General features: G+C 33.1%; 1 protein-coding gene across 2 annotated transcripts in view; it reads right to left on the bottom strand.

Moving 5' to 3' along the window:
• LOC150097633 (protein Churchill-like) overlaps positions 1-19789 on the bottom strand; it is a 67963-nt gene that overhangs the window by 19832 nt on the left and 28342 nt on the right. Inside the window, exons 4-5 of one of the 2 annotated variants that reach the window (XM_090407429.1) lie at positions 11184-11308; positions 5031-5294 (exon numbers count right to left, since the gene is read on the bottom strand). In XM_090407429.1, the coding sequence (XP_090263555.1) occupies positions 11216-11308 (93 nt within the window). In that variant the 3' untranslated portion in view covers positions 5031-5294; positions 11184-11215. Of the gene's footprint in view, positions 1-5030; positions 5295-11183; positions 11309-19789 lie in introns of those variants that run through there. The other variant, XM_090407430.1, reaches the window with a different exon arrangement.

Here is a 19789-nt window from a genome sequence, read left to right as displayed (position 1 = left end):
AATTCAGGCAGGGAGTCAGACCTGAGTTGAAAGAAACAGCATTCGATAAGAAACTATCTAATTTAAGAGAATGTTACGATGCTGTAAAGGAACGCGAATAATTGCTCGGAGACCTTCGTCCCGCACATGTTCAGGCGTCAGTGAATGTGATTGAAGAGAAGAAGGTATTTGAAAGAGAGCAGAGACATAGTAAAGAGAGTAAGAAAGAGAGAGAGAGAGAGACAAATCAAGGACAAGAGTGAGACTAGAAAAGGATAATGGGCAAGAGATAAACAATTTGACAGAGTCTAGTATTGATTCAGATAAGATAAGAGATATTGTAAAGCAAGAGATCGAAATACTCCACAAGCCCCTTATGGATAGGTTAGATGAGGTAATGAAACAATTAGGAACATTATCTGTCAGAACCCCAGAGCCTAATTGTAGCAAAACTGAGGAAACAATTAAGTTGGTTAGAGAAGAAGTTGAGCGTCTGCAAAGACCTCTTCTAGATAGAGTAGACTCAGTTATGCAGGGATTATCCGAAATTGTACCTCAACAAGAAACAGTTATTTTCCAGAATCAAGAAAGAGCTAATGAGCCTAGAGACAGAAGGGAGCCTCCTAGATGCTTCAATTGTAACGAGATAGGGCACTTTGCTCGTTTCTGTTTTAGAAATAGGAGATACCCCATGAATAATAATAGATGTGAGTCGAAGTTTGGGCAAACTCCTCATAATTATGTAGATAGGCAGAGAAATCATGAACAAAGAAAGACGGATATGATAATTAAAGGTAAGATACAAGGTTTGCATTGTGATGTATTGCTAGATATGGGTTCACAGGCTTCTATCATATCGTATCATTGTTTTCAAAGAATAAAATCCCATGGATGGCGAGGCATTTCTAGATTAAAGAAACCGATCAGATTATTGGGGATTGCGACCTCTAGTGTTTACATAAATAAGAAGGTTAGAGTGAAATTGTACTTACCTGAGTTTAATATGTGTGTTTGGCAGGAATTGTTGGTCCTCCCAAGGATATCTCGCCCAAGCTCACAAATAATTTTAGGAATAGGATTTCTAGAGAAGCATAATTTCTCATGCGACTTCTCTCGTAATGAAATGTTCCTAAACGGAAAAAAGCGGTCAGGTAAAGAGAGAAACAATAAGGTAAGGAAGTTTAGAGAATCACATCAAGACAGGATGAAGGATGAGACTAACGTAGCACAGTCTAAGAAGGATAATGAAGAAAGCATTGATAGTCATACTGATTCTTCATTAACTTCAACATCCAAAGACAACAGCCAGATGGAGACTCACCTCATAACGAACGTAAAAGTAATAGATGATCAAAGTGTAGGGGAAAAGAAATTAGAGGAAAGTAGTCAGGAAAAGATCGATGTTAACTTAATAGAGAGATTTGAAAGGTCTAGAGGTTTCTTTAAATACTCAAGGTGGAACGTGAATAGGAGAAAAGAAGAAAATGTACAATCTAAGAGGCAGTTTATTTATGCAGATTTCTTATGTTTCATATTTAAACTTAGAAGGACTATAAGTGAGTGGTTAGTTTGTGATTTACCTCTTGCTATGAAGGCTGCACGCTTACTCACTGATTGTACAAGACTTGTAAATTATTATAGTCAGGAGGAAAGTAAAAGAAAGAAAAAGGGGGAAGAGGTACACCTCAAAGGAAAAAGAAATTTCTCTTAAAGAAATTTTTTTGTTTAAAGGGGGGACCTTTGTTACACCTGATATCTTGAGAATATAATATTCTCAGTTATCATGGTGTAACATGAAAAATAAATAACATAAAAAAAAAAAACCTGCATAAAAGGAATAATTTAATTAATAAAATATTCTTGCATCCAGTATAAATTGAGTAAAATGTAAAGGTCTATTGTTTAGTTAAGATAACAAAAGAAAAGAATGTATTAAGGTGTATTATGGCTAAACAACGAATTTGTATTAAATAAGTAGCTAACTAAGAATTAATATAGTAATGCGATTAAGAATGAAAGAGTTAAGTACATAAGTGGAAAAGAATGAATCATGGAATATGCTATGTGAGAGGCTACAGATTAAGCATTAAGTAGAATTCTGAGAAAGGTATTTGAAAGGGGTTAAGATAGAGGCTAACAAGAGAAATAACGGAATATCGCTTAGGGTCTATACCCGGATAGAAACTTCGTTACGAGTTGCCGATCAAAATGACGTATGGCGGCAAAATGCTACCCAATTGGTAGACAGACAGAAAACAAGTAGGAGGCGGGAAAAAGAAGTAAGAAAGGGCGCCATTAGGGGAGCAGCTATAAAAGGGTTGGTAACCCCCCCTCGAGGAGAGAGTAGGCTTGTGGCTTTTGGGAGAAAACGTTTAGATAGTCAAGGAGGCTTTAGGCTTTTTTGCCTCTTGCCAGAGGAGAAGAAACGTTTGGATAATCGCGGTGGTTTTAGTTTGGTTTTCTAGTGGATTTCACGGTGTTCCTGAGTGGAGAGATATGGCTTATATCCTCATGCCACAACAAGGAATCGAAGGTGAGCGGGAAAGCTATTCCCGTATTCCTATGTAGAAAGCGAAATATACCATAGAGTCATAGGAAGCCGTGAAGATATCGATGTCCTCCTTTCGGATAGTACAGCCGACCACGCAGATGTTTATATAGCCCTGAATTGCAAGAATTGATAGCAAGCAAGTTCGCTCAGTAGAAGATAAAGGCCCGTAAGTGAAGCTAAAGAAAGGTATTGTGAATTTTATCTTATGTTAACTGGAGGTTGTTTGTGATAGGTACCTTTGTCATAATACGGAACTGTTAAAGTGATTAGGGAGAAATTATAATAGGACCTTAGAATTTGATAGAGAGTGTTAAAAGTAAGCTAGCTAGTGTTGATGGTTTGTGAATAATTAATTGTCCTAAGAATCTTGAGTGCCTACTATATTGTAAAAGGAAAGTTAATGACATAGTTGTGTGTTAATGAAGTGAATGGTTTTGTAAATCTTGAGTTTGATTAGTGTGAATTGAGAATTAAGTAGCCTGAGGAATTTGAATGCCTAATGTAATGTGTAAAAAATCGGAATTGTCATAAGTATGCGTTAGAGTAGTAAATGAATTTTGTTAGTGTACTTGAAGTTGAATAATCTAATAGTGTGTAGTAATCTAATCTGTCCAAGTTAAGTAATTTTATATTTTGAATTGTGGTGGTGGCATGATCATAGTGATCTTTGTCAGATCATAGCCCAACTACTTGTATTAAGCTGATTTTAGTGTGTAAGTAATTTAGTTGAGTATTTTGAAGTGTACCATGTTTAGAGAAATAATAAACCTTTTGTTTAATGATAAAAAAAAGTTGTCTGATATTGCTAATCCAATGCACCACTTAGACACGTTCGAGCCTAATCACACGGGGAATTATTGTTAAGAAACGGGAAGTCTAATGAATTGAGTTAAGTGTCACGACTGCAATAGTTACTTTCAGATATTTGAGTTCTTTTTCTCTGTTTATGTATAAAATATCCTAAACTAAATATCCCAAAGGGCGCAGTTAAAATATAAATGCTAGGGATACTACGGGGAACAATAACTCAGATGTTAGTAGAAATTTTGGTGATGTCTAGAGAGTAGAAGTTAAAAGAAAATAGACGAAGGTAATTTGTAACATAAGAACTAAAAAAAAATAGTAAGTTAGAACAGAAGTCATAGAATGGGACATAACAGTAGGCAGTCAATTGAATAAATTATTATTCCATATGAATTTATTCAATTGACTGCCTACTAGAAATTAGTCAGAACACTAAATTAACTATATACAAGACAGTGTTCAAACCAGTTTTAACTTATGGATCTGAGAGCTGGGTCAGAAGTAAAACACTTGACCAAAGACTAGAGACTGCAGATATGAGAGTCCTGAGAAATATTATAGGCGTGAACAGATGGCATCAATGGCAATATCATATTAAAAACAAGGATATTAGGAAAGAACTTGACATTGTCAGCATCCAGGAATACGTTAGCAGAGCTAATCTCAGGCGAGGAACGATTAGCAAAACAAATGTTCTCTGCCAGGTTGGCAGGAAAACGACCCAGAGAAAGACCCAGATATAGATGGATTGATACAGTACAAAGTGCCTTAGACAATAGAAATATAAGATTTGATAATGTTAGAGTCTTGACAAGTAACAGGCTGATTTGGAGGAAAATTGTAGATAAGAAGTTAGTAATGATGTCAATTTTTCATGTAGTACTATCATATCCTGTACACCCCTTCTTGAGGATACATGTCAGGAATTTGATGATGATGATATATATATATATATACTTTTTTTTTTTACTCCACACGCACGAGAAGTTGTAAACCTATAGCACATCAGTACCATTGGTGGGCTGATCTTTTTCTATTTTTAATAATTTTATATATTTTGTATTTCTATTTATTCTTTTATAGTCTGGAAAACCCTAGTCTACAGACCAAACATGGAACTTTTTTTTCAAGTCATTTCAGGGCTTCAATAAGCAGGAAGCCAATGAAATTCATCTACCACCTAAGAACGATCACAAACATCCATGCCCACAGCAGAATTTGAACCCACAACTTGTTGGTTGGATTGGATATGCTAACAGCTTGAACAACCAGGCTGGCAAATATACAGTTCCATTTTGCATATATGATTAATTCTTTGTTTCATGTGAAGCTTTTTCTTTGGTAAAATGAAGTGAAGGAAATCTCACTGATAAGGACACTTCTTTGTGGTCATGTACCTGCAGCCATTGTTAAATAAAAATATGGAGCATTAATTTTTTTTGTAAAAGATGGGGGTAATTGTACGTTCATTTATAATTCAAACAATGCTGCACCTATATACTCTAATCTTAGGACACACAGAACCAGGAGAGCATGTTCTCTTGTTAATTACTATACTAATACCTTACCAAAAAGTATAGAAGAAATATTTAATACTAATAACATAAAATGGTGATTATAAATGAATTAAAAGAGAAGAAAAAAAATAAAAGAGCAATGTAAAATATTGTCAAAAATAAAAAGACACCACACAATATCAATATTTTAAAAAGGGAGATGCTATTATATTAAAACAGCTTTTAATAAGCAATTTATTTCTTTCATATTAATCAACAAATAACAGAGAATAAATATAATGAATAAATATTTATGCAAGTGTGTGTATATTTTTTGGTCATGTGTTTTTTTAATAACATACCACTGGTCATCTATAAAAATTGAGATAAAGATGAAATCACACTTTTTGTTATCACCAGCTCTTATCTCCATGTATGCACAGTTCAGTTATCCATCAGTCTTTCTGTAATGCCCCGAAAAAAAAAAAAAAGTAAAAATAAATAAAGATATACAGCAATTTTTTCCCTCCATAAAAATAAACATTACTTGTTGTGGAGTGCTTATAAACTTTGAAAGGATTTAAAACATTCAATTTTTCAGACAGCATGTTGTAATACATTTAATGATTTATTTCCAATATAAATGAAAAAAATTATGCAATATAAAATATGAATTTTTTTTTTTAAAAAAGAAGCCAAATAAACTAGTCTCAGAATAGAGGAAGTGGAGATTTCCATTATTTCACCAATTTCCTGATATGTCCTCTCAATGAGTGTACAGGATACTAACAATAACATATACTACATGACAGGATTACATTACTACTCACTTCGTATTGATAATTTTCCTACAAACTAGTCTGTTATCTGTCAGAAATCCATATTGTTAGTTCTTATATTTTGGTCTTCTAATGCACTTCTAACTGGCATTAATCTACATCTTAGTCTCCTCTTCCTAAGGGACTTTTCCCTGCCAATCCCAGCATAAACACCTGTTGTGCTACTGTTGTACCTAATCCATTCAGTTTAAGTGACAAGACCATGTTAGATTAGCTCTACTACTTGCTAACCATGTCAAGTTACTTTAATAATATCTTATTTTTAATATGATTCTACCATTGATGTCATCTGTTTGTTAACTCGTCTAATTTTTCTTGGAATTCTCATATCTGTGATCTCTAGTCATTGGTGTTCTATTTCTAATCCATCTCTCAGATATATGTTTAGTGTTTTGACTAATTTCTCTTATTCTATATAAATTTATTCAGTTAACTCTTACCATACCAAATTTACTCTTTTAGTGTCTATTTCCATATTTAATTTGTCATATTTGCTAAAAATTATTTCTAAATAGCTGAAATATTTTCTCGTTCTACAAATTTTCCATTTAAGATGCAGATGTTTTCCCATGTTCCTGCCTATTTTGTTATTACACCACATAATTGTAGTGCTTTGAACTTGCTTTGCTCTTGGTAACTTGTCATTCCTTATTATATTCATGTTATTTCTCAGCTATTTATCTTAAAGTAAAAATATATGTCTGACAACCCCTATTTGGTCAGAAGCAAGATTATTTTTCTCTCAGTTTCTCTTCCACAATTTTTCTTGGATTTAAAAGCATGATTTCATAAACCTTAACTGGAATATTCACTACAAGAATTCCTCTATAATTCTCACATTGTTTTGTTTTCTTTTTTGTTGATGAGTACTATATGAGCTCTACTCAATCAATCCAGAATTCAACCTACTAACCAGGCCTTCTGAATTATGCAGTGCAGCCACTATAAAACTGTTATACCTCCATATTTGATCTTTTCTGGTCAAATATCATATACCGTAGCCCCCCCATCCGTGGGGGGATATGTTCCAAGACACCCCGTAGATAGTACTGAACCCTATATAAATATATATATATAATGTTTTTTCCTATACATACATACATACCTACCTATGATAAAGTTCAATTTATAAACTGGGCACAATAAGAGATTAACAACAATAATTCATCATCATAGGTTATTTTATTACTATTTATTTATTATTTTGTGAAGTTGAGAACTTTCACCTTTTTCACTTTAAAGGAGACATTTTAAGGCTTCTCTTTGGCATATCTGAATTGCCAACATCACTACTCTTGCACTTTGGGGTTATTATTAAGTAAAATAAGGCTTATTTGAACACAAGCACTGTGATACAGCGACAGTCGATCTGATAACCAAGAAATACTCAGAATGGGCACAATTTAAAACTTATGAATTCTATTACTAAAAGAAAGAGCCATATGGCTTCATTTCTGCGATGTAAAATTATATAGGAAAAGTGGATATTAGATCAAATGTTATTTCAAAGCCGAACGTTTGTAGAAAGTATGAAAGTTCTGGGCTGTTCAGGGGTACATGAAAAATAATCGGTAATGGTGGAAAAACAAGTAAAGTAAACAATTTTACATTAAGATAGGCATTGAACAAAACTGTCAGTATTTAAAAACAGCTATTTTAAAAACAAGGGGTACAATTCATAGAAATGGGTTTAAAAGGGGTACACAAGTGGAAAAAGGTTGGGAACCACTACTCTGGAGCATTCTTTCAAGACACATGATGATATATTTTCAAGTCCCTACTGCCTTATTAATGTCATGTTAATTTAATTCCTCATGTACCTCCTGCTCACTCACTCACCATCAGTTCCTCCTCCACCACCATACCTTCCACATTCCAGCTTCTCATGATGTCACATGACTTCAGCAAGTATGAAATACTCTGATAAACTGCTCAATGAATGCTTCAACTATATCCTCATCAACTAGTATCATGCCCTGACAGCCATTCTTTCTTCTACTTGCTACATATTGAAATAACTTCTTAATATTTTTCTTGGCTTAACATTTCTGCTTATGCTGTCTTTACCAACCAAGTCACCTTCCTGGCCTCCTCTCTGTAGTCTTTATGCAAATGATTATTACCAACATTAATCTTGTGTTGCCTCCACAGTGCCTGTCTTCTTGTCCTTCCAGAGTTCGTGCTTAATCCCTTCATTCATCCACTTTACTCCTACCCTATTCACCTTTGGAATACATTCAGACATTGCTATTATTAAATAGCTCTTGATCAATGCCCAAGCAGCATTTGTCTCCTTTCCAATCAACTTCTCTTTCCATGATATGGCTCCTGGGTTCTCTTCTAAGCTTTTAATAATCACTAGCCCTGTTCACACCATACTGCTTCAAAACCACTGAAACTATTTGACCATTTCTGCCTTGTATTTCAATCTTGTGCAGACATAATTCCTCTACTTTCATCAGCAGCACTCCTCTCCCCCTTCTCTTTTTTCCTTCCTATCCTTATGATTATATTCTGAATCACTACGAAGATATCACTATCAACCATAACATAGATTTTCTTATTTCTTCTGTGTTTTCTCCATTTTAATTTGTGCACATCTTTATGGTGAAACATTATTAGTAATAACTAGTTGATGTCCTGAACAGAAATTCATCAAATACTGACCATTATTATTAGCTTTGCTCTTTTCTCCAACTTTTCCCCAAATATTTCTATATGTTTGGTATTCATTTCCTAGTTTGCTGTTTAAGATATCCAACAAAGACCAACTTTTATTTTTCATACCAACTGTCTAATGATTTGAAAAATTTCTCTACTTCTTCCTTCTCCAAATCATATGCACAAATAAGTCTCACTGTTCAATTCCTCATTTTGATGTTTGCCCATATCACTTTATTGAAACTGCCTTCCATTCAAGATTATCCTTGAATGGCAGGCAGAATATAATTTGGTTGGCTAAATTCAAATTGCTAGTCCATATCTGATTGTTTTGCATCCAGATAGATAATAACATGGCAAACCACAAGGAAGATTGGATATAAGGTCAGAGGTCCAATTAGAATGGATATAGGAATAACCATTACGGGATTGTTCTATTAAAATTAGTTTTCAAAGGCTTTTAGATGAAATACTGAACAGAATGATTAGTATTAATTATTATTTTTTTTTATATATGAACGGTTTGTTTGCTATGTTTGTTTCCTATTTAATTCTCTTTATCCCTTAGTGTCACTACCTACTACAAAAGGTCCACTGATTCAGACTACTGTTGCTATAGTCTGTATGCTTTGCTGTATAATATTTAAGTGTCAGAAGTTGGTCAGTGTTCCTGTGCACACTATACCTGTGGCTGATTGTTGTTATATAACATCTCTGACTTTGTATAATGTACATTCCTATGCACTGCACATTTTAATATGCAATCTTGCAGAATACTGCCCTAATGCATGAATCTGGTCACCTCACATAAACAAGTTGCCTCTAATCATGACAGCGGCTCAAATGTTTTCTGGTTGCTGGGTGATTTTTTGTTACCTCTGGACACTGTTGTTCATGAGTACTCAGCAATAGAATACACTGAAGCCTGCAATACTTGAAAAAAAAACATAATTAATAGGGTTAAATGCAGAAAATTCATCACCCCCTGCCATGGTAAAAGCTCTAGCACTATTGAGGTGAGAGCAACCTGTTACTCTCATCTCAGTGTTGTCTAAAGTAATGGAAAAGGTTCTCAACAATCACCTTATTCAACATTTTGAGAACTGTCGATTAATCAACAATGACCAATATGGATTTCAAGATCTGCTCTCCTCAATCATATACCACTGAATACTTGCCATGGAAAAATTTAGAGAAACCTGTGCTATTGTACTTGACATTTCCAAGGCATTTGTAGGATCTGGCATCAATGGCTTCTCAGCAAATTGCCATCTTATAGTCTGTTTTCTTCCCTTTGTAATTGGATTACCAGTGAAATGTAGTGAAATATCTCTCAGATATTTCACTACATGTTGAGGGTGTTCTCTCTCTTCAGATTTTCCCATAGGTGTCCCTCAGGCTCTGTTATTTTGGCCATGCTCTTCCTTTTCTATATATATATAAATGAATTGCTCTCACTGACCTCAAAATCCTACAGTAGCGAACAAATTAATCCAAACAATCACATTTTAAAGAAAAATTTTAATTTTTGCAAGAAAATAAGTACAAAAATTAAACTCCAACTTTATCTAATAATTTATACATGCTCCTCTGTTCCTAATAAGTTCATTAATTCACTTAGGCATGGACTCTACCAATGTAGAACACATTTTTCTTATTTCTGCATTCTTGAAACCATACTTTTATAACGGAGTGTATTAAGTTATCCTTTGTATCATACTTTAATTTTCCAAGTCTCTTTTTCACTATGGCCAACAAATTTTCTACTGGATTAATGTCAGGAGAGTTACCTGGTCACTGAAACAATTACATGTTGTGATTTTTGAGGAACTCTTTCACTTTTTTTTAAAGTGTCGCATGGAGTGTGATCCTGTTGGAAGATGAGTTCTTTGTCTTTCTGAATCTGGGACCATTCTTTTCTCCAATATTTTTATGTATTGGTCACTTTAATTCACACTATCAACAGGCACAAGTGATCCTGGTTCATCATGTATAAAACAACCCCAGAACATTTTTTTAGTTGGGTGTTTAATAGCTTGTTGAAAGTGGGAAGGAGAAGTCTTCTCAGCTGCTGATTTGCAAACAAGATACTCGCTCTCCTTGGACAAAGAAATGGCTCTCATCTGAGAATATGAACTTCTTCCACTTCTCAACAGTCCAATGTTTGTACATTTTTGTTCAATGGAGCCTCTTTTTCTACATAGCCTTCGTCAACAGTTGTTTCTTTTTTTTTTTTTTTTTTTTTGGTCTGTGGGCAATACTCCCAGCAATCTTCATGTCAGAAACATTAATCCTATTAGCTGCCAAGTCTCTATTTAAGTCTACAGCAGACAATTCTGGATTCATTTTGCTTTTCCTAAATGGTAAACAATCTTGAGTAAGTGTAGTTTTTTTTTTTTTTTTTTCACCCACATTTTCCTTTTCTGTCAGGAGAAGAGGTACCTGTTTCTCTAAACCTCTTTAACATCAGATTAACAGTACCCAAACCAACACCACAATCATTGACAATTTGTCTTTGAGTCATGGATGTGTGCTGAGAAAGAGTACATATTTTTGAATGCTTTCTTGGAGATATATACATCTTATAGCAATGCAAAATGAATAAAATATTACAAATGTCACCTTATTAAAAATACACAAGACTATTAATAAACATTGTAGAGACAGTTAAAACATTTAAAACATGTAGCACTCAATGAAAACGATGAACTAAAGTAAAATCAAAACAAAAACTTAACAAAAAATTATCTTGTTCAGATTAATTTGTTCACTACTGTAGATAACACTCTCTTCTTCTAAAATAAATTAAGCATGTCTTTTCAGTATATTCTTATATACAAAGATATGACTTACTTGAAAAGAAGATAATTTAATAGGAATATTTATCAAAAGACAGCTCTTTCATATCTTGGATCTTCAGGAAGAATGCTAACAATATCTTCTGCCCTTCCACAAAGCAAGCATTCCATCTCATACTCCTGTAATATATTTATTAAATATGTATGAAAAATCATCTTCAGGAAGTTGCAATAAAAAAATGTATGATGAATTATATGAAATATAACAATTAAATTACAAGATTTCAGTTAACAAAATGAACTATATAATCAAGTTCACATAAATATTTATTAACATGCAATGTAAAGTGCCTAATATTATTTAAGACTCCACAAAGAGTTCTATCTCGACAGGTGTCACCCAGAAATACAAAAAAACTGTTACTTTGGGATGCCATATTAGATGGAAGTAAATATTTTCTCTTTAAAAAATATATTACCTCTAAGAATAAAAAATATCAAATATTGTACTCTTCTTTCTGCTTTAACTGAAAACTAATTTATTTTTATTTTTTATGCAAAATCTCAAAAGTGGTTATAAATCAATACCACTTTAGTGACATGGGTGAAGGGTGGATAATCAAATGCTCTGGAGACTATATATTATGTTTTGTCAATCTGATTTAAGTGGTGCATATTTTCAGTAGTAATATGAAAGTTCCCAACAGTTTTTATCCATAATTTGTAGAAAATGCAGTTCAGTACAATGTATTTTTCCCACAAATGCTGATTGTGGATCATAAAACTGTGAATTATTTCAGCAGATAAGGTTAGCATGAGAGCAAAAAATCTTACTTAATTACAGCTAGAATGGGAGGAAAAAGACAGTGTTTATACAAATATGTTTTTATGATAACAAATAATTCTTCAGAAAGTGTTCTTCACAAATTTACATTTAAAGTTGTATATTGTTGATTAATTTAAATGTAGCTAATGGACTTTTAAAAATGCACAAGAATTGTTTAGAAATGAAGGTGTTTAGCAGAAATTTTAGAGGGGGAAGAAGAACAAAAGTGGAATGAGTTTATAGCCAAGAATAAGTTTAGTTCCATCTATCACCAGTCTTATTTTTTATTAAAATGACAATTTCTGATTCAGGGTAGCATTCTCCACCATATTATCAAGTCACAAGGGCAGATACTGGGAATTTACTTACTGAAATCTATTTTTACACACATGCAAGTCTGTCTAGTGCCATTCTTAGTATGAGTCTTGAAAAATACAGAAGTTTAATTACAGGATAGAAGGAGGAGAATGTTAAACAATGTGTTTCTGAACAAATATCACCTTCATTTGTGAAGCATCTTTTCGTTAATATATATCAACTAAAGTTTTTTATTTATTTATTTTTAACTAATATAACTGAGTAATGTTTTATTCACAAACTTGAATTTAATTAATTTAATATTAATGCCTGGGATTCATATCTATTTATAATATTTTGCTTCCATAACATTGCTACCAAATTCAATGCATCAAGCAGAGAAATTTTTTTTTTTTTTTTTTTCAATTGCACTTGTATCAGATTGGTCTTTTATATAATCAAGTTCAGCTATAATTCCTGCATGAACTTCCCTTTGATAATAAGCTTTTAAAAACTGGTATGATGCGTTGGTCAGATGGTTGAATTGATAATGTAGTATTCGAAGGCAAGAAGATTACTTTGATGTTCTTTAATGATGAATTGTTTGTGTGTGGAGTGCAGTTGTCTACTACAATTTTTCGCTTTAAGATCCCACGTAACTAACCAATTGTTGAAAATGACATTAGTCATCCAAGCATTTGCACTAGAACAGTAGTTAACAGGCAAACTTTTGAAAACACCAAGGATTTTTACTTTTTCCAATCACTAGGAGCTCTCGTTTCTCATCTTTCGTATTAGCACAACAAAGAACTATCACTTGCTCTTTTGAAGATTTAAATCCTTTAATATTTTCATTTTTAAGCAAATAAGTATGCTCAGGCATTGCATGAAAATCGAGTCTTGTTTCATCTGCATTGTAAATATCCTCGGGAGAATAATCAACAATAATTTTTGGCCACTTGGTGTTAATCCAAGCATCAGCTGATAAAAAATCAGCACTTTTTTTCTTCACCATGAATACACTTGTACACAATATTCTCTCGCTTTTTCCACCTGTTAAACCATCCATCAGTTGCAGTGAAATTTTCTTTGCCCATTGTTTATGCAAGTTCTGCTTTTTGACACAGCAAAGGGCCATTAATCGACGCATTCTTTTCACGAACATTACTAAACCAAATTTTTAATGCTGATTCAACTTCAGTATCTTTATCAGATCAGGCTCTCTATGTTCTTTGTTTGATCTGTTTTTTAAGATTTTACACAAGAGTGATTGTGAAATTTTTAAATGTACAGCTGCACTATGCTGACTCGTTTTGAGCAGCTTATCATAGCACTGCAAAATTCTCTGCTTTTCTTGAAAAGATAAATCTTTAAGTTTTTTACTTGTTTCTGCCATAATGCTAAGGGCTGTTTTAACGAGCACTTAAATTCAAATTCACTTAGTGAAAGAGAGCACGAAAATAAACTCGAAAAATCAAAATTAGACTGTATTTATACCCACCTGCATTTGCCTGGAAGATTTAAGATTATAAGAAGAAAACCCATCTGCACTGGCTTGGAAGATACAAGTTTTACAGAAGAATAAGATTAAAAGATGATTAACGCAAAAGTCAAATTTTGAGAAATGTTCTTTGTCAAATTTTCTCCTGATTAACCCTTATAAAGTTCTTAATTCTGAGATGCAAAAGGCTAAGCATTCGAGGATTTTGATAACAATAACCGGAACTTTGATTATAATAGATGGATTATTATTCATCTCATCTTCCTTTTTCCTCTTTTACCTTACAGTGTCGAGGTTTGGTTAATCATCGAACCTCAAACCGTTCAGAGGATAAGGTGGTCAGCCCTACGCCCCGGTGTATCCTATGTCCATAATGTTGAGTTCTCAAGGCAGGTTTGCCTGCTTTGTGGAATGAAAGAACCCAGGATAAACTGGGGGAAAAAATCCTACTGTTTCTGATCCTTAACCATGGATTATTATTAATTATTTTAAATGGTGTGTTTTGGGACTGAGTGGTTTTGATAACAATAGCCAATTGATAATATTATCTGCAATCACAATAAGCAGATTCTACTGTATATGTGTATACTCCGGATGATGACCTTAATATGAAAGTTGAAACATTGGGAAATTAAAGTAATTATTCCTAACATGGTTGTAGTCTCCATAATTTTATTATTGTTGAAAGTTTATTTTTCACTTGGTTAGAATATAATAAATTTAGTTTTATCCTTTATCCAAGTGTCAGCAAACAACGTTTGCGCCTGAAAGTATCTTCAGGACTGTAGTAAGGTGGTGCAACACCAGGGCGACTCCTTGCAAAGGTGAAGCAAGCTACTACCACTCCTATCGGTAGCAAGCTAATATCACTACTATCACTCCTATCCTATACGACAGGAGTGATAGTAGCTTGCTCCACCTTTGCAAGGAGTCGCCCTGGTGTTGCACCACCTTACTACAGTCCTGAAGATACTTTCAGGTGCAAACGTTGTTTGCTCACACTTGGATAAAGGATTAAATTAAATTTATTATAATTTTATTATTCTTATTACATCATTCTTATTACATCATTCTTATTACATAACACCTCCAGGGAGTCCAAAGACTCATCGAGGGTAGTACCTACTTTACAACTCTCCGTCTCCACCACTCCACTGACCACAACTACCTTCATCATCTACACCAGGGTTTCCCAAACTGTGTTTTTTTTGTGAGAAGTTCTCCTGGAATTTGTCATTTTAGTTTTGTAAGCATTTTTCATGAATAAATATTTTATAGTGGAAATATTCTGAGGAGAATAATATTTGTGAATATGTCGAAAAGCTCAGACCCAGAAAATGCCTAATAACATCTGTGTAGCAAATGTTAGTGACCAAGTCGTGTATTTTTAAAAGTAGAAATATTCATGAATTATTGTTAATTTTCACACATCGAAACCTTTCAACTTTTGGGAAAGGGAATACCACTGTTTATGACTGGTCATAAAAATTGCCTGCAAGCGGATTATAACAATGGGTGGTGTATCCTCTGTTCTCAAAACTGAAAGAAATAACATCTGTGTTACACATGTTAGTGACCAATCAGCAAAGAAGTATAAAGAAAAATTTTTTAAATCAAATCTAGTAATACTGCATACTTTCTTTGCAAGTTCGTATTGTAGGGTGAAAGTTTCAAAACCATAGTGCCATGATTTTTTAAAAAGTAACAGGCCTGCATATTTAAAGTTTAATATGAATAAGAGATAAGGGACTTTGTTTAATTTTGGTATTAAGAAATCTCTTATTGAAGATATTTGTGGCACAACAGATAGTGGGTCATCCACCACCAGCCTACAAAGCGATCTCCAGGATGTACAAAAGGAGGGGAAAACTACCAGCACACAGGAGAAAAAGTCTGCATTCACTCACAAGTACTTATAATATTATAAATTTTTGGTGATCAGAATGGGATATGTTAATGAAAATCAGCACAAATTAATTTAAGGATGTTTATGTTTAATTGATGTTTAATTAATTATTAATTAATAGTCATTATTATTAATAATAAAAATCAGCTAAATTAACAATTAATTATTAATTAATACATTACTAAATAACCTAAAATTTTCACGGAACACCATGAAAATTTCAGGATTTCTGCAATGTTTCATCATCGGAAAAGTTTAGGAAATGCTGATCTACACCAATGCCATCTGCCACCGACCACCACAACTAGTATTTTCACATACAACATCCATGCCCACAGCGGGATTTGAACCCGCAGCCTTATGGCTAGAGAGTGGATATGCTAACCACTCGGCCAACCAGCCCAGCAAATTTACTGAAATGAAGTTATAATAAATTGTTGTTATATATACAATTCCTACTTTGCATTCGTTTCCTGGGTAAACAAGGAGAGTAAATTTTAACATAAAGTAGCTGGGCTATACAAATTCAAATTTGCACTTATACTTATTTTGTGAAGTGTTTTGAGACAGATCTTACTAGTAAGAAATTTCAAGTTAAGGACTTTGGTATACATTTCATCTAATAACCAAGACAGACTAAGAGATTTTTTGAGAGATGCAATAATGAACATTTTTGAAAAGAAACTTGTAGATTGAGGAGAGATACGTTCATGAGATCGACGAGAAATACAGATTACCAACAGATTCTGAACCAGAATGAACATACATTTAAAGAAAGAGGTAACAGTTCACATATGGAGCAATGTTTCTGATCTTTAACCAATGCAGGATTAAAAAGAAATACTGAAAATGAATTTCAGTTGCAGCTGAAATAGCAATCCAGGCAGTTAAAGAATGATTTCTGTAGGTATCTTAAATTTGAGTTTAATATCTGTTTTCAAATCTTAATTTGAAAACAGATATTAATATACCTATATAAGGATGATATTGATTACAGCATGGAAATTCAAATGATAAATTAAATAATTTGAAATAAACATCACTGACTTGCACTCAATGAGGTTTATTTCAAGGCTATCCCAACATCATCACAGGCAATTTTAGAATTAAATTTGATAAAGATATATTTTGATTCTTGCATGTAACAGATCAACTGCAGTTTCAACAGAACACAAGATATAGTACGCCCACAGATTCGAGACCCTTCAACACTTCTGTGCATGTCAACAGAAGGAGAATCCATTCCGATAATAGGGTAATCAATCCGTATTGTGGGATGAGTTTATTATTACACATTGGAAAATTAACTTCTTTTTTATGATCATTGTAGTTTTTAAAGTGGTAACTATTTTGTTTGTATAACAGTTGGAAAATTTTATCTATAAAGCACGTGATTTGCATGTTGGCGACCAATTCGTACATCCTTCATTTCTTTCTCCCCTTCAGAATGAATCTACTATTCTTGGCAAGTCTCCAAGCGAAGCTCTCCAAAGCATGGGTGTACTATACCTTGTATTTTGTGCTCTTCTGATTAGCATCATTTGAAATGGATAGTGAAAACTTTGTAACAAACTAGGCAATAAGTTTCCCAGTTTGCCAAAAAAATTGCAAAAATTGTTAAAACATTCAAGTATCAGCTACTGAATGGTTTATCCAGTACAGTATAATGCATTAGAATAAATTAATTAAAAAAAAAAGAGATATATATATATATATTGATATACACACAGACATATATTGTTATTTTTCACTATCCATTTCAAATGCTAAATAAATAATGAAAAATCTGATCATGAAGATTGCAATCTTTTGTATACTGAATGTGGAGATAGTTAACATTAAAGTTAACTAAGGGTGTGAAAACCTTTGAGTCTGTTCTGAATTTTGTTATACTCAGAAAGACAAAGAGGAATTGTAAATATTTAAAAAAAAAATACAGAATTAACTTGTTAAATTAATTTATGAAAATTACTAGTGATTTATGAGTAATCATTATTTTTCAACATATTAACTTTTTTTTTTTTTTTTTTTTGAGTATGGTATCCTGATTGGCCAGATGGTTAACACATCCACTTTCTAACCAACAGGCTGTGTCAAGTGCAACAGCACTGTGAAAACCACGAAGTGAAAAATATCACTAAAGCAGCAATATATTCTGGAGATTACTGAAAAGGCTTAAGGGATGGAGTCAAAATACTATAAAAGAAATCAGAAAGGAAAAAGGTCAGAGAAAGACCAAAATATATGATCTGATGGTTACCAACTGTTTTGATACATACATATATATACACACATAAGAGCTCCTCAAACACAGCCTTCTTGAAGTCATCTCACACACTTTTCATATCATGATTTTGTAAGCTAACTTTTTCATAACATCTGAGCAACTCATTCTAGTAAATTCTGGCAGTATCAGCATGGCTCAATGCTTCAGTGTTAACAGTAATATAACATGGAGAACCTATAAAACAGTAATAACAGTTTTATAGGTTCTCCATTCACAAAGCAGTTGATATTTTCAATGCTTCTGCCTATTTTCATTGTCTTTGTCTTGTTATTGCTGATCTTCATATCATATCTATTACAACAGTTATTCAATTTAGTCAGGGAATCTTGCAGACTTGTACCGGATTTATTTAGAAATATAACATCATCCACATAAAGTAAAGAGCTGACATTAACCATCTTCAATTTTGATATCAGGTTTAATATTGCTTTCCTTCATAATGTGATCCATATAGATAATGAATTACAGAGGGGATAATATACATCCTTGTCTGACACCAGATTCAACATTAAACCATCATCCTGTATTTCTTTCAATTCTAACTGCTGACTTATCAGCATAAATAGAGATTTTGCATTGTTCGATATAATGTCCCATTTATACCATATAACTGAAGCGATCTGAAAAGTTTCTCTCTTGGCACCTTATCATATGCCTTTTCCAGATCAACAAAACTTAAATACAAATCCCTGTTATATTCCCAAGAATTCTCAACTATTTGTCTTAGAGTTGTTGTTAAGATCAGATTTTCTGATTGGTCTTAATCCAGCTTCCCTTCCACAATCCTTCTCAACTGTTTCTCAAGTATATTTGCATAAATTTTACCAGGAACACTCAGTAGGGAAATACCTCTGTAATTCTCACATTCAGTTTTTATTTCCCTTTTTTGTATATGGATACTATGAGAGCTCTACTCCAATCATCTGGAATTCGTCCCTCTGTCCAGGCCTTCCGAACTATGCAGCACAACTTCTGAACCATGTTAACTTGTTCAAGGAATGAGTAACTTAGGTTGGTTATCCGAAAGGTTAGATAATTAAGAGATCACCATGTGCACGTGTGTGTATTTATGTGAATTCCACCTATGAGAGGTTAACATCATAAATTAAGCACGAGTGGTAAAAAATAAGCTAGAAGAACTCTAAAAGGTTATTTTTTGTATCTGTAGCAGAAATGAAGCAATTTCCTAATCTTCATAAGATACAAGTAAGCTAAACCACCAGTATCAAGGTTTCTCTGATTTCTCTCCACATGAGGTACAGTGCAAAGCAATATCTAATGCTATGGTATATATATGCATCTCACAAGTGTTAAAAAAAATATACACAATTTTTCACATGTTCCGTACTCTTCATGTCCAAGTCCAAATGAAGTAAGATAGGGTTCATGTGAATTGTTACAGATGATATATTAACAAACTTAAAGTTCGACAAATATCACATTTCCATTATGGTACCATTCAAAAACATTTTTTAAATACAATAGAACTTTAACTAAAAGGTTCAGTGATTGTATTTTATTGGTAATATATTGTGAAATTAGGTATCAGTTGTCTGGTGAAATTATTTACTGGTATGAGACCTACGGACCTAATAAAGGGAAACTAAACTAGATCATGATGGAAAAAATAGATTATACAACTGTGTGAATGATGAATGGGCATAATCATAGAGGTCATTATGATAAAAGGATGAATGTGGGCTCATTCATTTCAGATTTATTAAATACGTACAAGGATTTTTGCATAAGTGAAGCATCAAATAAGAATAGAGATCCTGATACTTCACAGACAAAGTTATACAATTGTGTCATACAGTCTATCAAGGTGAGTATACCAAAAAAGG

This window comes from Typopeltis vanoorti, chromosome 17 (assembly GCF_054136105.1).
Source record: "Typopeltis vanoorti isolate ZY-2024b chromosome 17, IOZ_Tvanoo_1.0, whole genome shotgun sequence".
Lineage (NCBI taxonomy): Eukaryota > Metazoa > Arthropoda > Arachnida > Uropygi > Thelyphonidae > Typopeltis > Typopeltis vanoorti.
This window is presented reverse-complemented; position numbering and strand designations above follow the sequence as displayed.